Genomic DNA, 26208 nt, shown 5'->3' with positions numbered 1-26208 from the left:
CTACTCATTATCAGTAACTCACAATAAAAACTGAGGAAGGAGTTTATAGTTATAAAGAAAATAGTTTGCCTAAAACAACAGATCAACAACAGTTATATAATACCAAAAGCACCAAATATTTTACATGTGGTGTGATTAACTTACCTATCATCAATACTGTTTTGATAATATATATGTAGCAATTTGTCTTTGATCCATGAAATCTGCTTTGCAGCATCTTTTCCAGCTGCTGATTGTAAAGCATATTTCTTATAAATCTGGGCAAGTCCCATCATTGCCTCTTTGCGCACTCTCCACTTAAAATAAAAACAAAATTTTTTTATAATTTAAAAATGCTTCCATTGTATTAATTCAGGAAAGTCTGGTTTTCTAGTTTTTTATTTACCTTACACAATATATTTCCAACCTTCAATTACTGAGTATCAATTTATAATGACTATATGAAAAAACACAACTATCATTTTAATATATCTACCATGTCAATCAAGCAGGCACATATTAACATGTATAAAGAATTTTAATGCTTTGATAACTTACACCCATCACCTACCCCTAAAAACAAAAGTCAAGCACAATCTACATAATGTCACTTAGAATTAGTGAGGGAAAGCATGTTACCAAATTTTGCTGAATGTACAGACACATCAGTGGTTCATTTTGTAATATTTGGTAATCAAGTCAAAGTATAAGAGAAATGTATTCAACTATTTTTTAAATAAATACATATCTGCTATAGTGCATCTAAATTACTTATCTTGGTATGAGTCTACTGTTAAATTTTACATAAACACGGCACTATAATCAATAGGATGTTAGTAATACTTAGAACTTCTTGAATATGCAAAAACTACTCCTTTGCAGTCTGTCACTCATAGCAACATTCTTCCCTTGGTTTTTTTTTTTTGTCAATTAATTACAGTAGATAAAGAATAGTCCTTATTTCATCCATCCACTATATACATATTGAAATAAAAGACTTCAAAAGCTCTACTCATAAAATAAGAATTCCATTTGTTTGTAAAAACTTTCTAATTCCCTATTTCTAACTCTAATTCCCCAAACTGCTGCTTTAGGGAGAATTTAAAAATAGACCATATTCTAATACTGTCAATAACATAAATATATTCAATTTTCTTGGTTTTCAATTAATATTTATATGAATAAACAAAGTAGCCCTACGATGAACACAACATGATGATCAAAAATATACGTGAATTATGATTCCAATAATACACAAACACTTAGCTTAAATTCTAAGTGTAAGTAAGAAAAAGATTACATCAACACTTAGAAGACTATTATCCTACCATGATGCAAATCTCCTTTTCCTTCTTTATAGCTTTTGGCCTTTTCACTGTTTAATACTCCAGTGAAATATTCTATAAACACAAGTCTAAATTAATCAATTAAAATAAGTTGTTCTGAGTATCTACAGATTTGGAGGGAAAACTGTCCAATTCCTGTCCATCTATTCTCTATCCACAACCAGCATTACAAAGAGATAATTAAATGATGGAGAAGCACACTTGATCTTATAAACAACTGTGAAAATGCTGTATTTACCTAGTTAGATTCATAGCTATCAACAGACCTCCCACTTTCGTTGCTAATTAATCCCTAAATACCTCAAAGATCTTCATCCTTCACCAAATTACTCTCAAGTCTAAGTCTGAGAAATCCATGCCATTAAGGAAAGGCAATGGGAGGAGGAGAGAATGAATATTCACTGAAACACTTACTGAATGCCTAATACATTCCAGGCAACATGGAATACAAACATAACAAGACAGTCCTCTCTTCAGAAGCCACTGACTAATGAGTGGAGTTATTGGATGCTCAAGAAGGAAGGTGCAGGGTCATAGAAGATAGGCTAGAAGCATGCTGCTTTGTTGGGTTTAGCTTTGCCAAGTTAAAAATATCTTTTATGTTCTATTCCACAGAAATTATAACACAGTCAGCTGGAGGAATACCAACTGATACCCATACGAAAGGAAAAAGAGAAAAGATGAAAGAGAAGTGTTGGAGGCCTTTACAAAAGTCACTTACGAAAACTAGTATATAGTTTAAATATCTGACTACTATACCATTTAGAGTTGTCCCATTCTGAGGATAAGAACAAATGATACTAATAAAGAAAAACTATAAAATTTAATGTAACAAAAAGTAAAACCTCCTCATAAATATTATTTTAAATATTAAAATGCTTCCCCCAAAAGGGCTAATTAATTTTAAATCTCAGTGTTTTCAAATGAAATACCATTAAACTTCAAGTACTCAAAATGAAAACCTACTAATGATCATAATTATTCCTACTTACCCGTTTGTCTAATGTTCTCTCTCTCACAAAATTAAGCAAGTGATCATTGACCAGAAGAATATCCTTTTTAGCAGCTGTGACTATAGACACAATAACATCATGTCTAATAGCTTCCTCAGGATCATGTGACCTCACTTTAAGATACTCTGAAAGATAAATTTTTATTTGATTAAAATGGAACTTTAACACTTAAAATGTTTGAAAAAACAATACTATATGTATAATTCCTGGACAGATACACATGTGGCATAGACAGAAACACATGAACAGGATACAGACCAAATTTAATAGAGAGGTTACCCTCTGTAGAGGTAGGAAAGAGAATAGTTTGTGGAGAGCATTTCAACCTCATCTACAATTAATACCTTTTTTAAAAATCTCCTAAGCTAATACAGCAAAACTAACATTTCTGAGGAAGACAGAGGCTGTTATATTGATCTGTATTTTCTGAAATATTTCATAATTTTAAAAAATTTAACAGAACAGCAATAGTCAGATACATGATATTCTCAGTACTATAAAAATGCAAAGTTCTGAAATAGCTTATAAATATACAGATTTAAGAAAAGTTATCTCCATTAAGCATGGTTAGTTTATAAACTAATGGCTCTCACCTAAGTTCTCAAAATATTAAAGACCATTAAAGCCTCATAATCTATTCAAAGTCAAGACTTACTCAAATCCAAATGCCTGAAATATTTCTAGAACTGTTCTTTAACTAAGAAATCAGTATTACCTCTGATAATACTACTTTTTATATAGGTGCTAGGAGGTAAAACTTCTAGCCTCAGGGAGTAACTTCCATGATGATGAGCTGAAGCAAGAAGACTTCACCTATCATAATCATACATACACACACACATACACACCCCCCAAAAAGGATTTTTTCCTATGTATAAAACCATTTTTTTCACCAAAGAGCATCTAGGAACATCTGCTGTTGGGGTACATAGTACCTGTTAAGTCCTTTGCTAAATCAGGATGGTTCATGAGACAATGGCTAGCAAATTTCACACATTCCAGGCGGATTGGTACATGAATGTCATTAAACCTGATAAAAATATAAAAGCACAGAGTAATATTTAAAATAAGAGAAACAGATCTGTGTTTAATCTGCACTCAATTTATATTTATTTCTCCAATTAAAAGAGAAAACAGTTTATGCAGGTTAATTCAAAGTGAAGCCAGACTATTTTAAGATAGTTTTTGACATATGACATAGGTATGAATGCTTTGGAACCTCTGTATTAAACTATGACAATCTCTTGTGAGAAGTATGTACCTTTAAGGAGCATGTTTAAACAGTACACATTTGGCTTATATGCAAGAACTGGAATGATGAAATTCTTCCTCTAAAAATTATACTTTCAAATATATCTGTTTATGCAAGTATATGTGTATACATAGTTCACTGATAAATTATATAAATCCCAAACTGAAAAGAAAACATTTCCTAGAAGTATTCTTTCTTAAACATTCACAAATGTTTGGTAGATCTTGGACTAAACTCTGTATTATTTCACATAACTCTAAAATCATGCTCAAATGACTCTTATCTATCTAGTTAATCATCATTTGCACTAATTATTTGCACTAGTATCAAAGCAAATGTTTATATGGAAATGTGAAGACCTTAGTATGTATCTCTGAACAATTAAACCTCTTCGGCTGATATGTCATTTAATTCTCTCACTCCTCTACTTCCCCTCTCTTTCGTTTCCCCCCTTGTAATTTGATGAAGCAACTGTTTCTGTTTGTGTGTGCAGTGTTTTTCCACACTTTAGAGTTTGCGAATTGTATCATTCTGATGTCAATTAAAAAGTTCCCCTCTCTCCTAAATCCTGCAAATTAGTAGCCAGTCTAGAGACCTGATCATGTTGAGGTGCATTTGTTTTAGCAAGACTCCTTGATAATGGCATTGTGTTTCTTCATCAGGAAGCACATGATGTCTAGCTGTCTCTAAACCACTGATACTTAAAGCCTACATACGTAAATTCATTAAGGAGTACAAAACAATGATTTACAAAAAAAATCTCTTAAGTAACAAACAAGAATATTAAAGTGAAGCAAGAATTTTCTATTCAATATTTTCCTGTCTTAATTCTAGAAGATCAAAATGTTTCCAAATGTCACATCACTCAGTACAAAATTTAGCACTAAAAAGAAAAAAGAAGTCTTCTAAATGAGCAAAAAATTACTCATAAAAGCTGATTATTAGGAAGAAAAAAACTGCTCTATGAAGTACACCCCAAAAAAGTTATAAAATCTAGCCTCTGGTCTCATATAGTTTCCTGAGTGTTTTGAATCCAGGTACTCAATTCCTGTATACTTTATCACTCTCAACTAAACACATACTATATAACTATTATAAAACATCTTTAAAAATTACTCAAGCTCATTAACATTAGGAATAATGTGCAAGCTTTATGTCATTAGTAATAAAAGGAAAAATTACAATATAATAGAAAGGTAACAAGTTCAAATTAGGATTTTTCCTCTTAAAAACCTATAAAATAAAGTCTGGCTGAGCCAAGTCCTGATTTAAAGATATATTAAATGTCTATATATAAAATTGTATTTTTGTTCTAACACTTTAAATAAAACAGACTTTAATTTTACTTACACAACTTAATTAAAACATTTTGCACTACTGCCCTCGAACTTTCCATTGTATTTAAGGGGAAAAAGTCTAGAAATCTAACTCAAAATGACGACAGACTGATTTTTATTAGTTTAACACACCTTGTTAAATATTATTGAGCTATATAATAGATAAGAAATCAGGGTAAGAATTTATGGCTTAACAAGCACTTACAAAGGCTTATAGCTTCATTTAACAAATTAGAAAAACAAGACCAAGAGACAAAACTAATCACAATCATTGATAGTTCTGGTAATGAAATGGAAAGAAAAGTGATGATGACAATGCAAATACGTAAATATTAAAGAAAATAGAATATGAATCTCTAAATCCTATGCATCTGTTTATTTATAACGTATTATGTATTTTTGTCATGAGCATAATAACAAAAAAGCAGGGGAAAAAAAATCCTCCTTTATCTTCAGGGTCAAAGTAAGCTTCAGCCAGGGTACTTGGTGATGGTTTTAACATATTCCAGATCAAGGACACCTTTAAAAGTGCAGTGAACTTTTTTTACAGAAAAAATACACAAACACACTCAAAATTCTACAACCAATTTCAGGAGGTTTGTGGATCATTAAAAGCATACAAGAAATCCAGGTTATCATTTCCTCTTTCTCATGAGAAAAGTAAAAAAAAGAGGTTAGTAAGAGGAACATATATAATCATTTATTTATTCATTCTGTGGATACCCTTATCTTTAAAATATCTCCAAATAATCTAACTCAATATAACTATTTTCTGGAGGGGCTATATCTCACAATGATATATTTTCAGTTGGAATTAACCACTGCTAGGCAATACAGTTTAATTCTGTGATTATAATACTTTGTGAGATAGCTTTTTAAATATATCATCTTTTAAAAATTACTGAAGACAAAATAAGAAGAAAAGGGGAAATCATAAATATGGCCAATCACTTTCAGTATTTAGAAATTTCAAAATCTAAAACCTTTCATTTCATTATAATTACAGAGAATGATCTTAAATGTGGATGTTGTTTTAAAATAATAAGTAGGCGTAAACATACATTACTTTTAAACAGGACACCAAAATCATATACCTGCCCAAGTAACACTGCCAGAGCGGTTTGTTTTGAGAGGCCAATTCTGAATCCTTTGCCCCAAACATTTTTGCCAGTAGTTTTACAACTTGTAGGCGTTCCTCATTATCATTGCTCTAAAAGAAAACACAACCGCAGCTTTAAAACCATAAGGCAGATATAGTCAGAATAATTTTTCCCATTATTTCCCTTAACTTCCAATTCCACAGGAAACCTTTCATACATTCAGCTGATAAATTATACATAAAAATGTTTTATTTGTCACAAAATTAAATGTTATCTTAAATGTTCTAATCATCTCAAATTACATTAAAAAAGTACTCCCCTACATGAAAATTCACTCCAAAGTCTGATTAAAAATTTGTGGCCCCACCTACAATTGAGGCTTATTTCCATTCAAAGTCAAATTCAAAAACTCACATCAAACCTACTTGAGGCCCTTAAAAAAACTCTTCGTGATTTTTAAGAACAGATACTAATAGAACTGGTCTGTGTTAATGCCTGGCCATTATTAAGGCTTCACAGGTGAAGATGCTAATGTGCTGGCCTAGAGTAAAGAGAGAATTATGTATGATGGTACTGATTAAGCTCTTTGTAGAAAAAATATGCACTAAATCTTCAAAAGGAGAGTCAGTTCACCTACATCCACCAGATTCATAATGGAGTTCAATAATGTGATGAAGCCTTGATAAGCAAAAGCTAATTTCTGCTTTATATACAAATTGGGTACTCTAGGAGTAAGAACTCAAATTATACTATTGATTTTGGTACCTCTAACAAATGACACAATAGTTAAATGAATGAGTCAGCCACAATACTAGACTTGAACATAAAATGTGATAATCAGGGATTGTCAAAAAGCTCCAATGTTCAAGGTACTATGGACAGCACTGCACAGATTTCTTTTAAAATTTTAAACCAATGCCTCAGCCTAGTATTGAAAGCCCCCATAATATGACCTGACTCATCTCTACTATTTCTTTCATCATTTTTCTAAAAAAGTACTTTTCAACTCTGGTTGCTCATTACAATGACATCTAAAGCTGTAAAAGAAAAACAAAAACAAAAACAAAAACAAAAACAAAAAAAACACATGCCTGGACTCTACTATTGCCAGAAATTCTGATCAACTGGTCTGGGTTAAAGCCTGGACATTATTAAGGCTTCACAGGTGAAGATGCTAATGTGCAGCCAGGAATGATTAAAACTTACTTTATGCGACCATGCAACTCTCATTCCTTGTGTTCTGTGAATTTACCCAGCACCTTCCTACCTCTATATGCTTCTGCATGGTGTTTTCTTTGCTTCAATTGTATGCTGGCTTGTATCTTTTATGACACTTATCTGGCCTCTCACTAGATTTGGATTTTTTTCCTCTTCCTCCCATAACAGATGATAAATTTGCTGGAAGCAGGAATGATAATTCCTTATTTTTATATTTCTTATAATACTCAATATTTTTATTAAAGAAAATCAAACCAACAAATAATTAAAAATATGACTGCCTCTTGCCTTATCAAAATTGCTAACTGAATGAAAAAAGGGGGCAGGAAGGTCAGTGAATCAAATAACTCACTTGAGAAATACAACAAAAATATACCCCAGAATAAAATGAGACTGATTATTTGCTCCATTTTGGGATTATTTACACTACCGACATAAACTGTTTATTTTGTAGCTCTCAAAGAGATAAATTCAAATTTTTAGAAAGAAGAAATAAAACAAAGAAATCATTTAAAAACTTTTCTGGGTGGTACAGTGTGGTTCATCAGAAATTATTAATTATAACCAGCTTTATTTAATCTTTATGTAATAATTTGAAGGAGAAAAGAACATGCCCCAAATCTGCAAATGAAACTCAATTTAATGATGTAATTTAATGTCAAGGCAATAAGGACATGTTAACAAAAGATTCCAGAAAACTATGTGATAAGCAAAGGAGCTTTCAATATAGGTTAGGCAAGTATAAGGAACACTATTAATAAAGGGAAAATATCTCACCCCATGTGGGTAACAGACCCTAAACTATTTTCATGGCAAAAATCAAAGGGTCTTGGGAACCACTATAAATTATACCTTAAAAACATAAATTTGATGTATAGCTATGATCCCAACAGCTAATCACAACCTAGAATTCACGTGGAAAATATATGAAAGGAAATACCATCCTGCTAATCATTAATTAATCTGATTCTGTCTGCTAAGCACCATGCCAGGAACTGGAGATAACACAAGTAGGCACGGTACAAATGTGTAAACAAAAAACAGTAAGATAACATCACACCTGTAACATTCAGTTAAACCCACTATGAGGATTAAAAAGTCACGAATAATACTCTTTGCTAATCAGGTTGATAAAACTGTATTATTTTTAGAATAGTTACCTTCAATTTAAATTCAAGCTGGGGTAAAACTGAGAGCAGCAAATGGCTATCAATATTATAGAGCTCCAAAATCAAGTCAAAGACATGCTCTGACAAATCACTGATAGATGTTTTCCCAAGCATCAGAACCTGATTAAAAAACTTCGGAGAAAGAAAATCTATCATTAATAGAAACACCATAGCTAAATCAAATTTTCTAAAATCTTATCATTCAATTAAATTCATTATCATCTTATATAAAGTCAAAATAGGCATATCAAAACATTTTCTAAGAGTAGATGGGAAATCATTATGGGCTACATAAAAAATAAGGAATACACCTCGTACACAATAAAAGATACGTAATTTGTACTAACTCATCAGTTAGTATATCAATAAACACCCTGCCTGTCAAATATACTTTATACCCCCTATGGTGCTTACCATATTTTATCCTGTATTATAGTTATATGAGTACATATCTAAATTTCTCTAGTAGATAAATTTCTTAAGGGCAAAGGATCACATTTTGTTCACTATACATGTATGGAAGACAACAGCAATGAAGGCAAAAAAAAAACCTTAAACCTTCACTTCATAGTAGAAGCCAATTCTATTTTTTTTATGTGTAATTTTTTGTTTACAATGCAAAGCAACCTTTTAATACTTTGTCTTCTTTTATAGTCTGATAAACAATGTATACATATGTACAAGGTTTACAGCAGTAATTAAAGTCCAACTAAAAGTACACACAAACACAAGGAAAATCCAAATGTGAGTAAGCAGCCAGCTCTAATTAGTTTCCATACTCAGATCATTCAACATGTTAATACTGAAAATGGTAAAGATACAGGGCATAATGATCAAGTTCCTTTCTATTAAACGTCTTCTAAATATGTAAAAAATTAACTCAGAGCATATACCACATATTCTCAACAGTATCTTCTGTCTCCTTGAAGAAGGAGTTAAGGATTCTTTACACCATATGAGCTGTTCTGATCTCTTCTCTCTGTGACAGTTAACATACAATTTAGCTTAATTAGGTTTTCTATCTGGAAAGTACAAAGACTTCACATTTCTATGTCTTCTCTGCTTACTTTTAGTTCCTGGGTTGTTCTTAAACGAACATTTTTAGATCTCTGAACCTGTACTAACTACCTAGCCAGAAGGAGAGAAAAGAACAAACTCTATTTCACTAGTCCTTCTTTACTGGTTTTAAAAATAACTTATTTGTTTCTCCTTGTTCATCAATTTTGTGGGAAAAGAACTTTATGACATCAAAGGTTAAATCTCATTCAGGCTGAAAATAAAGTGGCTTTGTTGTTTTCATTCACAAATTTTCTCCTGTTTAAAAAGGATAAATCTACCTTTCTTTAGCAAATAAAACAGTTAATTCTTTCCAATCTGGCCAATTCAGTGATCAAACCACCATCTTCTACCAGTCTGGAGAAAACTCATTTGAAAATGGAAAAAAAAGAAAATTCCCTGGTTTAACTTCTTATAAATTCTGTCAAAAATATTTATTTGACACTTATAACTGCCACATATCTCCAAGTAGTCTTCTCCACTATATAACAAGAGCCTGTATCTTTTATGACACTTATAAAAATGTACCTGACACAGAGGTATCCAATGTAGATTTAGTAAATGAATAATACATAACAATTACTATGATACAAATATAGGTAAAACAACCTCCCTGAGGGCTTACAATTTAGTGGAGGTAGCAGATATAGATCTGAATAAAGTATTTCCTTCCAGAAAACATAAGTGTCTCACTTACAAATCGGTAACTAATTTTCACATTACAAACTGAAGTATAACAACCACCTCCTAATGAAACAAGGAGTAAATTAAGGGTCAGTAAAAAATTCTACCTTAGATTTAAACAGTCAATTTTAATTACAAAACTGCTTTCATATTAATTAACACATTCTCTACCATCACCCCAAGTATTATTAACTCCAATAACAGCCTAAGTGAGATTTAGCAACGTAACCAAATTTGACCTATATCAAGATGAACTTGATATATTTTTCCATCCAACAAAATAATTTTGTGCCATCTCCTTAAACTTGTGATTTTAAAAATCCAGAAAAAAAAATAACATTACCAGAAAGTGATCCATGTAGGAAATTTTTTGAATTGCACTATGTACTTTGTTTTTGACACTGTTTTACCTTTCTAAAATATATATATATATACATATATATATATATATATATATGTATATATATATATACACACACACACACACAAATATATATACACACACTTTTTAGTTTCCTGAGTTTGTCAAGTTATAACAAACTCTATTTTTAAAAATGATCTGTAACACCACAGTGATTTCTTAAGTTCTACATATATGAGAATTATTATCTATAAAGAACAAACTTGAATGTGCCTACATGCATGAGAGTGAAAAACAGACAGAAGTGGGGTTATTATTATCTTGATAGTCTACTTTTATTTTTGCTTGCTAAGTCTCCACAAGATGAATAATGGCTATTATAGACAAGTCCAAAAAGGCTGAGAATGATTTTTAAACACTGTACTAAAATCCTACAAGACAATTAAGTTCACCTCAAGTGACACTTGAGGTAGAAAAATAAGAAGATTTATAAGGGAAGATAGGAGGAAAAAAAATTAGCAATTCTTAATGACTTCTTAGCTAGGTAAGAAAATAAAAGAGACAAAGTACTGGGAATAAATACGTAACTAAAAGTGTGCTCAGACCATTTCACTAGTCCTGTGCCTCTTGCACCCCACCCCTAGTTATGATAAAGATATATAACAAGAAAGTATGCAGGAGGGTATCTATTTCTGTGAGCAAGAACTATGAGTAGGAAGTTAACCTAAGGTATAAATGACAGGGAAATACTTTACCTTAATTTATCTGGGATTGCTAAAAGTATTTCCTCGATCCTTATACCTTTCTTTTAACTTTTAATATAAATACTTTCAGACATATACAAATGTTGAAAATAGTATAATGAACCTAATCACCTAACTCAACAAATACTATCATTCTATCTTGAAGTTTTTTCTTTATTTATCCAAATATTTATTTCCCCTATCCTAGAAAAAGATCAATGCAGTATAGTGTCATTTTCTTATTTTTTATGCCAGAAAAAGGCATCCAAAAAAAATTGTTCCTCTAAACAACATCTGGCTTGGCAATATCAATTTAAATAAATGACCACCAGGAGGAGCTCACCTAGTGTATTTAATGGCCATGGAGACTCATTCAGAGGCACTTGAAGCAAAGGAAAGGGGAAGGGGTATTTAATCATAGAATGCTTAAATTTGGGTCTACAAACTTCAAGTGTCATTAAATCAATAACAAAAAGAGCTCAGTCCACTCAATCTAACCAATTTACTTCAGCCAATACCCAAGACTCACAAAATTTGTGGAAATCAATATTTGTAATTCCCTGGCAATCTGATCGGAGCTATTAAAATAGATTACACAATTTGATTCTCCAGCTTCTGAAAGTTCACCCTCCAAAACAATTTCCTTACAAATCAAATACATTTTTCTAAATCATCATGTGCTAGAATTATTTCAGGCCATAAGTCAGAGATAAAAACTGGAATTTACCAAGGTACTCTTTCATAAAGTATGTTACTTTTTAAAGTACATCTTTTAATGATGTATTTTATATATGACTTAAACTTTGTATACTTCAAGAAAAATTCTCCTTCAATAAACTTCAGGAAAATTAAATACATAAGTAATTATAAAAGGTTTTCTTTCTCACTTTTTTCAAGAAGACAGATTTACATCCTTTACATGTTTAGATGTGGGTAAATGTGGAAAGCAGATGAAGAGACAGAACTGCTACACAATTCCAGAGGCCAACATTAAGACTTTGTTCTAGATTTGTTCCAGTAGGTACCATTCACATGGAAGACAATGTGAATGGTGCCATCTAGAGTTGTGCAGCTCAACAGAACTGTGGAGAAAAAATAAAACTTACAATAAGCTTCTATCAGTGAACCTATCAGACAAAATACATTCTTCTGAAAATAAATAGAAGATGGTCAATCATAAATAAGTAGATTTGAGATGATAAAGAAAGGGCTCATTTCACTGCAATTCTTCCCCATTTTCAGAATATATAGATTTATATGGAATCTACCCCCGGGATGTCAAGAAAGGCAATTTTCTCCATATTGCTGTCATCCATACTTGCCTTCAACTTCTATGTCTTGATATTAATTCATATCTTCTTGAACAAGTCAATTTAATCTCCAAAAAGCTGTAAGCAACTTCTCTGAATAACGAAAAGTTCCATATGTTTCATCTAACTACAATTAAATCTATTGTCCAACATTAGAAACAGTACATCTTGCTAACCAAAATAAAGCTGTTTTAGTTCCTAGGCAATTTCAAAGAAGGAAATGAATAAACAAAAGAAGATGAGAGCTCACTTTCCAGAAAATATTAACCAATAATAATTTTAAATAAGGAGAAAGAAAATATACTTAATGATTAAAACAATATAAAATTTTAAAGTATGTACTACTTGCCAAATTTTTGATTCTAGCAGTCTTTAAAATTTTGGCTAATCCCCCTGAAAACCAATTACAAGTAAGACTTACATTGGTAATATATGGTTCAATAGCTTGAGCTGTCCTCTTCAGTAAAGCCTTTGCCAAATCATATGCTTGCTTGTTTAAATTCTGGGGAAAAAAAACACAATCTATATTATATATGTGATATATATATTCTAAATATGAAAAATAAAATATTACTTATATTCAAAAAGTTACTCTTAAGTAAATGAATGAGAAAATGGTCTAAGGCTCAATTAGAATAAGAGGGAGACAGTAAAGTCATTTTTCTCATAAGACTAACTGGTCATATCTTATTCATAATATAAGGTAAACCACAGAGAAAAATTCAGTAAGTGTTTTTTGGACAGAAAACAAGATACTCAGTCATTGTAAAGTTAGTCCCAAAGTCAAATCAGTTCAGCTGAGTACAAATACAGACTGCTCACTCCAAATCCAAAAAAACCCAAAACATCATTAGAGAATAAACTGAGTTCTGGTGTAGGCAGAAATGAGGGACCCAAAGGTGGGGAAATACAAAAGAGTTTGGGGCAGTTATAGGAAAGCAGATTTTCTCAAAGCAATCTCAGAGAACAGCTAAGTCCAAGGATACAAGAAACATAACAAACAGTCAAATATGAAAAGAAAAAAGTGCAAGAGAAAAAATACTTTAAGAAAATATATTTCTGTGCGACTCTGATGATAGAATCATGACCAACGATCTAAAATGGAATCACTATTCCAGTTTAAACACAAGCAGGAATAGTGTATATATCCTGAAATTCCATTCAGCATATTTTTAGATTTATCTGCACGGATGTTTTGTATTGTATTATTTAATTCATTTCTAATTGCTGTTCAGTATGTTAATACATAATATACTACAGCTTATTTACTCATTCTCCTATTCATAGATATTAAACTGCCTTGTACTTGCCTGTGTATATAAAAAATAATTTTCTATAACTACTGTCTTTGCCATTTATCAAATGAGCTGTTTTGTCTTGTTATTTATAGTTCCTCTATAAATTTCATACACTAAACATTTGTCAATTACATGCACAACATAGCTTAGCCTATACTTATGTTGTCTCAGAGCAAATCTTTTTTCCATCCTTTTACTTTCAACCTCTTTCTGACAGTATTTTTGTTCTCTTATTAACAATGACTGCGAGGGAGGATATCGCTCAGTGGTAGACTGTGTGCTTAACGTGCACAAGGTCCTGGGTTCAATCCCCAGTACTTCCATTAAAAATAAATAAATAAACCAAATTACTGCCCCCCCACAAAAAAAACAATGACTAGCTGGATTATTTTTAATCCATTCTGACAATCTGTCTGAAGTAAATTTGGGTCATTTACATTTATTGTGATTCTTCTTTGCACTGTAATCCCTGTGAATGCTAGGTAGCTATAGACTTAGATTATACCTTGCCAGAAAGGTCTTAAGTTCGCAGAGATCTTTATACTGGTGAATCACAGTACCGTATTTTCAGCTGCTTACTAGAGCTAGATCATTTTCAAAGAACACACACACACACACACACTTTGATTAATATCACCCAGGCAAGAAACACTGTTACCAACATACCCTTTTCTCCAAATTAGTAGAGACTTCCCTTTTAATTTTTACCCCTCTCCTCCAACTACACTATCACTGTCTTTTACCTAAGGCTCTAATTGGTTGTGTATCTCCCAACATATTGAGTTATCTAATAGCATCAAAGTAGCTATTAATGCACTCCTTGAAACATAATCCTATACAAAACTGAGTTTTACAGACATTTTATCACATGTACTAAATCTCTTATTTCTTCTTTTCATTTAATTAGTGACCAATAAGTGTACCATGTTTTATTAAACAATTAATATTCATTAACATTAATGAATAAAATAATCTCGAAAACTAAGGTTAAAACAGGATACACTGAATTTTGAGCCTAAGAACAAATTCTGGACACTAATATTAACAGGCTTTAGACATATTTCAGTATATATTGCTAGTTACCTTATGGGCAGGTACCAGATTCACCAAAACCGTATCCAAAAGCTCCTGAGATACTGTATCTCCTTCACAAATAATAGAACTCATGAGGTCTACCATGTGCATATGAACTTTCTGATTGTGGCCATTGCTGGAATTCAAAACAAATATTTCATTTAAAGTATACCTGAAATGTACAGGATTTAATGATAACATGGGACATTATACTTTATTTTTAAAATGATACTAAGGTATTAATTAAATCAAATTCTATCTATTCCTTTAAAGCTTCTTTCCTCTCTCCCAAATCTTACAGTAGCATCCAAGATATTTTTTAAACTACATTTCCTGGACTACTTTTGACTAATTTTAACCACTTCCACAATCAAAAGTAACCAAATCAAATGCAACTTTGGTTTTACCTTAATTTCAGAAAATCAAATTGGTTTGCTAAAGTTAATTCTGGTAGATAACTTTAAAGAATACAGAAAAAGCTCAACTATTCACATGAACTGAGTCAGTAATATGTGATTTAAATAAAAGAAAAATAATATAATCCAAAAAATATTTTTACATTGGCTATAGATTGCCTTACGCCACTCTTGTAATTATTCTTTACAATACAAAGTTGATTAAGTTCTATTGATTTTTTAAAACACCTATAAAAATCATGTTGAGTTTTTAAGTTACAACTCTTATGAGCCTTCCAATATTCATAACAAACACAGTTTATGTATTTATCTGTAAGTTAAAAATTCTTTATATTTTAAAAAAAGCTTACATTCCCAGTAAAATAAACTTACTTTATAACTGAAAATAACGTTCTGTATAACTGGGTAAAAATTTCATTGCTATCTTCCAACTCAAAGCATATGTTATACGACTTGACCCAAGCAATGTTCTAAAAATAAGTAAAAAAAGTAAAGAATAAACACTTCAATCAGTAAAAATATACAAGCACAAAAATCAGTTTAAAATGTCAGATCAAGATATAATATGTTGCTTACCTCAAGTAAATAAAAATACCTATTGAATTGTGGGCTCTTTGTATCCTCTAGCCCCTTCAACTGCCTTGTTATAAACATAAATATATCCTTAAAAAAAGAAAACACAAAGTATTGTTTAGATTATAAATGCTAAATGAAAATATTCAAGAGATTCCCAAAGGTATTTCAGCATTCATGTGTATTTATCATGATAAACTGTGAAGAATCAGGGGGAAAAAACTTGTATTTGGCTATAATTTTTTAAATGTGTATCATCATGAAAACACCAGATATCTTACTACCCTTCAAAGAAAAGCTGTAAATCATTTACCATGATCTTAAAGTAGGAAAAGAAAAACTTCATCTTACAGTATGTTAAAAAAAAAAAAGACCTGAGAAACCAAGTAAACTAACATTTCTGCTATTATTAATAAAAAGATTGCAATGACTGAGAGCTGATCTGATCAGGTTTGCTGGAACAGCACCATGCATTATAATTATACAGAAAGAAACAGCAGTTTAAGAAACTTAAAATTCCAAAATAAAATCACCAAGTGAAAAGATAATAAATTGCAGAAGCTTAGAAATTTTAAAAGGACCCTTAGAAGTTAATTTGTCAAGCTCTTACCTAGTCATTATAATTACTTATTTTTCCCCTACCATTTCTCAATCTATCCCCATCTCTTGCTTTTGTGGTTTTTTTTATTACACACCCCTTTATACCTCAGTAAATATAGGTTCAATGTCACTTTGAATCAAATTTTTATGGATAATGTTTTTGAAAAGTTTGGGAAAGGTTAAAATGGTAATAAAAGCTAATTCTGCAAAGGAAGCATGCTATTCAATCAATAAAAAGAAAACAGGAAAAAATGTTTACCTTATAAGTAAACAACAAGCATTTCTTAAAAAGGAAGAAATATAATATACAGATGACTGAGTAGTTTTTCAAGAAAAATACTATCAAAAGTACATCCTTCAAAAATGGTTACTACACATTTACACATTTGTAAAAATATATCCTCCAAGAATGAACCATCTCTGGTTTCACTAAGAGAGAACTAAGTGCTGTATCGACTCTACCCGAAGGCGGAAAGACGATACTCATTTATAATCAATATCCTAAACACGAAGCCAGTGTATAAAAAGTTTTCTGACAACAACAATAAACTGACAGTGTATAGGTGGGAATCAAAGTGTCACAATTTTCTATTACTACTACTGTAGACAAAGAAAAACACAAACTTGAGTCTTGAGATAGGTCATTGATTATGCACACTGAGAAATCCACAAGAGAGGTAGAAGTAGCAGCACTCTTAAGTTAGACTTCCCTCTTCACGAGAATGCCAACAAGACACCTAGTGAGGAACAGCCACAGCCCAGTCAACCCCAATACAATTACTCCTTAAACAAATCAAGTGTTCCAAATTAGAGGTTCAACATATACAAAAATCAACACATCAACACACACAATCTGGGTACCCAACTCCAAAGACTGGTTCCTGTTATCTACTTGAAGTCTCTGGTGTTTCTCAAATCTTACAATTTAACTCTATTTCTAAATGACAAATATTGTCCCCCACCTCCCTCATCTTAAGATATATAAAACAAGCTTGCCCAAATCAGTTTGGGCATTCCATACTGGAATCCTGGCTGACTTGATCAAATGAACAGGTTCCTCACTCCAGTTATCAAGAAGCAACTCTCTGAATTTAAGAACAAAGTCTGGGTTGTTTTTCATCAAGGTAAACCCAGTTCCTGATACATAACTGACATCAATATTTGTTAAATAAAATAAACCTAAATTGCCCTTTTTTCACACTAGGTATTAATAATCTTCCTATGGACTTATTTCCTAACCCAGTTTCAACAATTATCTTTTATTATTGTTGGTTTTTCTAACTTTCTTCTAACCTGCTTTATTTAGTATCGTTTTGCACAGCTCTAATTATTTTATGCTTTCTACTCTTGGGTTAATCAGGCTATTCCCTTTCTTTTCTCGTCTTTTAAAAATTATTCCATTCACAGGCCTTTACTTACAACTGCCATAACCAGGTAATAGGTGTGTTTTCTACCTTTCATTCAAATTCTTTTCACTGTATATTCTTCAAAACAATTTACATCACACCTTCTATTAAATGATCAGGATTCACATGCTATAAATTCAGATTAATAGTAGATACTGCGTTTTAAATAATGAACATGGTCTTCAATGTGGAATTTTTTTAAAAGGAAAAGGAAGTGTCCCCCAAGTTATACTGAAATAGCATTAATGATGACATAATATAAAAACTATATAATACACTGTACTAATCTACTTCTTATCCTGAAGATGAGAAACTGTTTTTACAAAATTAAGTACTAATGGTTCTGGCATGGGGGGAAGTCAAGGAAGAAGTTCTACAGAAAACAGAAGTAGTTTAACAAAAGATTGCTGCAACTAATGTCAAAGAATCCAAAGAAATGATCTAAATACTGTAACTCCCATTTTAGTTAGAAAGATAAAGCATCATCAGTCAATCTTGGTAGTTCTTTTAATCAGTACTTGCCTTTAGTTTATCGGGGGACGTATAAGGAGCTTCAGGAGCATAAATCCTGAAAATATCAGCAAGGCAGCAGGCTACCAGTAAGCGAACATCTTTGTCAGGATGCTTGAGGAAAAAGTCTGAAGCAAGATGTAAAGCTAGGTTTAAATAAAGCTCCTTTTCCTCTTCAGAGTCCTGGTCCATATCCATGAAAGTTTTCACAACCATCTATATATTAAAAAAAAAAATCAAGTAATAAAATCTCCATGTAAAAATAACATTCATCTGAAATAAAAACCGTACTAATTACAAAGGTTAAATTCCAATAAATTCAATTTCATGTGAACCCTGAAAGTGTCTATCTGAGAGGACAAAATCATTCTAAAACTATGAAGTAAATACAACTTTTCTTTAAAAGACTAAGTAAAATACTTTTCATTTATCCATCATACCTGCTACCCAGATTTTAAAAGTTTAAAATTAGCCTTACATAGTACTTCATCTCACTTTTACAACATTGAGCTAGAAAAGAATATATAAACAGATTCAAGAGAGGATGACAAAGATGCATCCCTAGACATTAAAAAAGACTACCATGAAATAACTACTAAAGCATCAAACAAAATATTTCTTGTGCCACTGTAAAAGATAATATGATATGGATGGTTCATTAGTAGGACTCAATGGCATGTATGGAAGAACAGAAGGAAGCAAACATTTACATAAAAGTGGGACAGAAACAAAAATGGTGAAAAATGATATAGTTCGAATTCTGTGAAGAAACTTTCGCTAATTTCAGTATTAGTCGTCACAACGAAGCCTCAATCTGTAATATTACTACTTCAAATAAGACTTAACAAAACGTCTACCTTGACAGGAACATTTAAATACAACTCTAATGCAAAGGTGACCATCTGGCATCCACTAGGTGGTGCTGCAAATACTAATCAACAAGTAGGGCTGGCCACCAAGTATCAATGTCTCTGACTTGGGCCTTGAGACAGACTGCATGGATTTCCACTTTGCTGTAGGCTAGACTTCTGAGTAATGAACTGTCCAATGTATTACTGAATTCTCAGAGCAGCTGTGGGTAACAGTGTTCCTCTCAGAGCAGACCCTCAGTTCTACTGTATCAGAGGCCATAACCAACAGTAGAGTAATCCTTCCAGTCTGACACTACAATTAGTTTAAGGGGTACAATGTCCAGAGTTACTCTTCTAACTTTATTTTATTGTTTTTAAGATAGATGCTTTGATGGCCGAGGTGAATTACGAAAAAAGATGAGGGAACAAAAAAAGAGCTACATGCAGGGAACTATTCCTTTCCCTGGAATTTCCTCACAGAAGAGAGATTAAGTATATTTTTAAAAAATGTTATAGGAAACTCTAGAAATTACATAAACGACACCTTAAAAGTTAACAAATTTTTATAATTTATAAAACTTATACCTGTCCTTGTACATATCAAAAAATTACTATCATCCCACATTAAATCCTTTCTATATTTCTCTAAGAAAGTTGCTAAAAACAGTGAAAGTATAAATTAGAAAAACAAATGAAGAGAAGTAATCAGGTTACTGCTGGGCATAAACGTCTACAAAATAATGAAAACATACTATAAGAACTAAATGGGAGCACTGTGAAAGTCATTCCACCAAGACAAAGATCACTGAAGGACTAGACAATAGGAATTCCTCAACACTGTCTACACCTCAAATGGTGGTATAAAACTCAGGAATAACTCGTATATGAGTCCTTTAAATTAAAAAAGATGTCTGGGAAAAATAACACCCCTAAAAGACACTAAATGCTAGTAGCTTGTAAGTGTGGTCTCTGTGTTTAACATTCATTTCTTAGCAAACGGTAAGGATGATATCATTGCTAAAAATATAAACAAACCTGAGGAAATAAATGTATTCATTTCTTTAAAAATTTAACAAATCAAGAAAATGCAGACACATAGAAATGAAAAATGTCTTATGTTTGTAGGCTAACTATTTTTAATAAAATATCCACAAATTCTCAACTAGACAAAATATCTATCCTGGTAAATTTAATCTGCTCAAAGATACCTTGATTTGAATAATAAATATTTTATATCTGACATTCTAACATTTTGTGCTTAAGGATAGAATACCAAGACTTTCTGTGAAATTTATAATAGCATTAGGAACGTTTTCTTCTAATAAAAATAAACCATGCAAAATGTGACAACGAATATATGTATGTTCATGTATAACTGAAAAATTGTGCTCTACACTGGAATTTAACAAAACATTGTAAAATGACTATAACTCAATAAAAAATGTTTAAAAATGCACACACACACAAAAATAAATAAACCATGCAGTAATAAAACAGTACTATAAGGCTCCTAGACCCTCAATGACAAATTAAAGTTAAGTTTTCCAGTCTTGAAATAATATAACAAGCGACATAAATGTCTAGGTAGCTACAACATAGAAGGTAAAATATGTTCAAAAATAAAGAACAACTGAACTAATAATCAGCTTAACAATCTCTGTGGCCACTCACTTCCTTCAACCATTTAAATCATGGAGACCATCACTGCCTCAAAGAAAAAGATGTAATATTGCCCAAATAAATATGAAGACAATCAAACCATATGGCAGATGCCTCATGTATTTCCATATACTATCAATCTTGACTCACTGTTGTACATCAGAAGCAGAGAAAGGTGCCAAAAGTAAAATTCTGTAACTTACTCTCAAAATACAAGAAAGTACAATTCAGGTTTGGTACTCAGTAGAAAGAATCAAAACTTCTCTTCTCAGATTAAAATGGTTGCTTTTATAAAACAAATAAGATATAGGAAAAGGAGACAACTTTCTACAGACAATAATGAGTATAAAAATACTGTGGATTTGTTCTTTATACTAGAGTATAGGAGACTCCAGAAAATCTAAATTTTACCTTTCCAACTGCTCTCCCATTAACAACAGCTAAGTAAATTCTACAGTTTTTTATCTACTCCTGTCTCCCAGATCCTAATTATAGCTAATTAGTTTTGGCCAATAGACATTTTCTGCTTTGATTTCTTTTTTAAGTTGCCCTACCGAGATACAGTTCTATGCGATTTCCACAGGTAATCCCCCAACTCTGCCCTTTCTAAAGAGATGTCCAAAAGACATAACCCAATTTTACTCACCTTTAACCGTCTCACCATCTCTTCTTTAGATATTTTGTCTGAGATTTCCTTGACACCAGGAGGATAGGTAATTTTTCCATCATTGGTTCTTGTCTTTGAATGAGCCATGATGGAAATATTTTTACCCCTAAAACAAGAAAACTATTAGATGCAAAACAAAAAAATAAGACTTAACAACATTCATAATAAACATGGAAAGGAATCCGTCCCACAAAAAGAATGTATAACTACTTCCTAATTTATAGTAATTCATTTATCTAATTAATGAAGATCACTTTACTGAACATTTCACCAATTTCTTGTTTAATTTTACTTTTATTTCCATTTCTGTTAGTGGCAAGCTAGGTTATCTGCACTAATGCTCCAACTACAAAAACAATAAATGACTTAAAGATATATATGTGTACACATATATGTAGTACATACACACCACATTTTTTTTGTAGCACCACAAATTACTTGGGCCAAAATCTAAGAGAAAACAGAAACCCAGAGAAGTAAATAGAACATTATATTCATTTACATCTTCAGGGCATCTGCCAACCCTGACAAATCTAGCGTTTCGTTTGGTGGTTACAGAAGGAGGACAGAGTCCTGGTCAAGGCAGAATGTCAAATAGGAGACCCTTCTGACTTTAATATAATACTACCCCAACCCAAAAAAGATAACACCTGCAAAAGAGAGAGTTAAACCAAAGGTCAACACGTGCCTATCCCCCCATTAGAACCCAGAGGCCAGCTTGAGAAGGCTGCCTAGGTATTAAGAACAGAGAAGAAATAGTAGATACAAGGGAGGAACACCCAATTAGTTTTGGCCATGAGTCTGAACATTTTCCCAGTTTCACACTACCTAAGTGGTCCTGAAAACCTCAACACACAAACTTAGTGAACCCCAATTGGCAGCACCCCTAAGAACCTAATAAGTAAACTGAAGTCCTCCCAGAGGAGGGTATCTTCATTCTTTGCCTCAAAGAATCCTCATATGATGTTTCTAGGACAATGAGTATTTCAAGTCAAAAATAATCAAGCACCAAAGGAAACAAGACACTACTAGCAAGAACCAGCAGAAAAACCAAACCCCCAAGTACAGACCCAAAAACTTCAAATATTACAATTATCAAACAGATGATAAAATGACTATTCACTTGGTCCTTAAACAACATGGGTTTGAATTGCACATGTCCACTTATATGCAGAGCTTTTTCAATAAATACTACCATACTATGGAATAGAGTGAAATAAAGACAAATTCACCAAACAAAAACTGAAATCTATAATAAGTTAAAACATATACCATTTAGAACAATGTTTAACACATATTAGTATCTTACAATGTAATATATATAGTATACATAATAAATTTTAAAGACCAAGATTTTAAAATCTTATTATAGAGAAATTACCAAAAAAATAAAAAATTAAGAAATAATGATATGACATTGAAAGTAAAAGGATGAAAAAAAGGATGCAAACATTTAATAAAATAAAGCAAATAAGCTAAGTATAAATTACACAAATAGGCAGGCCCCAGGATCCACTGCTTGGTATTTACTCAACAGAAACACATACATGTGTCCACCATAAAACATATAAAAATGTTCATAGCAATACCACTCCTACTAGTCAAAACAGAAAACACAAATGCCTATCAACAGTAGAATGAATAGATATACTGTAGCATAGTCATACAATAGAATATGATACAGCCATTAGCTGTAAGCAATAAGCTACTGCTTCACACAATAGAGATCAATATTACAAGGAAAGAAATCAGACACAAAACACTATACATAAAATATGATTACACTTCCAGAAGAGTTCAAAAACAAGGAAATCTAATTTATGATGTTACGGATCAGGATACTGAATTCCCTTGGTGGGAGATATAATTTTAAGGGGAACAGGAGATTTCTTGGGTACAGGTTATGTTCTACTTCTTTATTTGGATGCTGGTTACACTACTGTATTCTCTTTGTATAAGGTCATAGAGCTAGACGCTAATAATTTTTATACTTTTCTGAATTGTAACAACAAACAAGAAAACCTCCAAACATTTAAACATTTAAAAGAACTTTAAGAACCAATGAATCGGGGAGTGGGAGGAAACAAGCACTGAATCAACAAAGTCAAAAACCAGGCCACAAACACACAAACAAAAAAATCACAAGCCAATCTTACATTTTTTGACATTCAAAAATATTTGAAAATTTAGACAAACTCGAGAAAATCTACATCTTACCAAAAATTACTCAAGGAAAAAATTAAGAAATAAAAGCAATAATCTAATAAGCCTTTCCAAAAGGACAAATATCCAAGTCTAGATGACTTTACTTGTGGGGTCCACCAAATAACTGAGGAAGAAATAATTTCAATGTCACATACATAGTTCTAAAAGACTGGAAAACAAAGGAATCCTTCCTATTAATTTTATGCAACCTACGAGCATAACCATGATATTAAAACCAAATGAGAAAAATAAGAGAAAGAAAAAAGTCACACACAAATCTTGCTTATAAACAAAGATACAAAATTCTTAAATATTGAGAAACCAAATGTAGCTACATAAAAATTAGGTTTAATTACAGGAATGAAAGGTTGAATTCACCAAAGTAACAGATTAAAAAGAAAAATGTCATAATCTCAAAAAATGAAGAGAAAATGTTTATTAAAACCTCAACATCAATTCATAACTATAACTAAGGGAAAAAAGCTTAACAAATTAAAAAGTATATGGACGCTTCCTTTATCTGAAAAAGGTAGGGTGCTATGAACACCCCACAGCCTAAATCATGCTTATGATGACCTATTGAAAGCTGTTTATTTGTTTTCAGGACTACAAAGCAAGCCTGCTATCATCACTTCTATTTGACATGGTAATAGAAATGCTAGTCAACAAAAGAAAAAGAAATCGAGTATAAAAATAAAAAGGAAGGAACAAAACAGTTATTATTTGCAAATTACATGATTATGTATATAGAAACTCTGAAAGATTTATAGATAAAACATGAGGATTAGTAAGTTTGAGTTTAACAGCTTGTACAGTAGAAAAATCAATATGCAAACATCAATTACCTACAGCTAACAAAATACTTCATGGTGAAAGACAGAATAATTACTCTCAAAAATCAGAAACAAGACAAGAATGTGTGTTCTCACTAGTCTTATTCAACATAATACTGGAATCCCTAACCAACATAATAAGGCAAGGAAAAGGAAATAAACGGCATACTGATTGGAAAGGAAGAACTAAAACTGTCCCTACTTCCAAGCGACATGACTGTCTATGTAGAAGATTCCAAGGGAATCTTTAAAACAAACAAACAAAAGCCACAAAACTGTTTCATAAAGGTTATAGGATGCAAAGATCAAAATGTAAAAATCAACTGTGTTTCTATATACTAGCAAAGAACAGATAGAAACCTAAGTTAAAAGCACAATACTATCTTTATCATTCCTTGCCATTAATAAAATATTTCAGGATAAACCTAACAAAATATATACAGGATTGGTATGCTGAAAATGACAAAGCACTGATGAAAAAAACCACAGAAGATCTAAATAAATGGAGAGATATACTATGTTCATGAATTGGAAGGTTCAAGATAGTAAAGATGTCAATTCTTCCCAAAACTGATCTACAGGTTTAGGGATTCTAACAACCCAGTAAGATTTTTCACAGATAAGAGACAGGCTTATAATAACATTTACACAGAAAGGGAAAGGAACTAGAATAGATGAAATAATTTTAGAAAAGAATGAAGTGGGAGGAAATTATTTCACAGAACTTTGAAACTTCCTATATAGCCACAAGACAATGTGAAGGGACAGACACACAGATCAATGGAACAGAAAAGACAACCCAGGAAGAAATCCACATGAGTATGCCCAATTGATTTTTACAAAGATGCAAAAGCAACTGAATGGAGCAGTAATAGGCTTTTCCACATTCTGTGTACATAGAACCATCCATCCCCCAAAAAAACCAAAACACAAACTTGACCTAAATACCTCATACCTTTAAACAAAAATTTAAAATAGATCATGAATCTAAATACAAAATGTAAAGCAAACAAAAAAGTTTTAGAAGAAAACACAGAAGAAAATCTTCACAATAGAAGCTAGGCAAAGAGTTTTTAGAAATGGTACCAAAAGCAAGAGCCAAAAAAGAAAAAAACTGATATACTGAACTTCAAAAATTAGAAACGTTTACTCTATGAAAAACTATTAAGAGAATAAAAAGATAAGCTACAGATTGGGGAAACAATATCTGCAAATACATATCTGACAAAAGACATATCTAGAATATATAAAGAATTCTCAAAAGTACTATAAAAAACCAAACAACCCAATTACAAGATGGGTTGACATGAACAGATTTGAATAGGATATATAGATGGCAAATAAGATATGAAAAGATGTTCAACATCATTAATCATTAGGAAAATGCAAATTAAAACTACAATGAAGTATCACCATATACTAATAGAATAAAATAAAAAGCAATGAAAATATCATATGTAAACAAAGATGCAAAGAAACTGGATCTATCATACATTGCTGGTAGAAATGTAAAATAGTACAGTCATAGTTAAAAATAGTCTGGCAGTT

General features: G+C 31.6%; 1 protein-coding gene across 6 annotated transcripts in view; it reads right to left on the bottom strand.

Moving 5' to 3' along the window:
- PDS5B (PDS5 cohesin associated factor B) overlaps nt 1-26208 on the bottom strand; it is a 162446-nt gene that overhangs the window by 79721 nt on the left and 56517 nt on the right. For all 6 annotated transcript variants that reach the window (XM_072976100.1, XM_072976101.1, XM_072976104.1 and 3 more), the window contains exons 2-12: nt 21602-21728; nt 18458-18661; nt 15933-16019; nt 15729-15826; nt 14950-15076; nt 12990-13070; nt 8406-8546; nt 6022-6137; nt 3274-3368; nt 2318-2463; nt 145-296 (exon numbers count right to left, since the gene is read on the bottom strand). In XM_072976100.1, coding sequence (XP_072832201.1) covers nt 145-296; nt 2318-2463; nt 3274-3368; nt 6022-6137; nt 8406-8546; nt 12990-13070; nt 14950-15076; nt 15729-15826; nt 15933-16019; nt 18458-18661; nt 21602-21709 — 1355 coding nt within the window. In that variant the 5' untranslated portion in view covers nt 21710-21728. The remainder of the gene's footprint in view (nt 1-144; nt 297-2317; nt 2464-3273; nt 3369-6021; nt 6138-8405; nt 8547-12989; nt 13071-14949; nt 15077-15728; nt 15827-15932; nt 16020-18457; nt 18662-21601; nt 21729-26208) is intronic.

The sequence above is a fragment of the Vicugna pacos genome, chromosome 14 (genome assembly GCF_048564905.1).
Source record: "Vicugna pacos chromosome 14, VicPac4, whole genome shotgun sequence".
Taxonomy (NCBI): domain Eukaryota; kingdom Metazoa; phylum Chordata; class Mammalia; order Artiodactyla; family Camelidae; genus Vicugna; species Vicugna pacos.
Note: the sequence above shows the minus strand (reverse complement) of the source record. Positions and strands in the feature narration are given on the sequence as shown.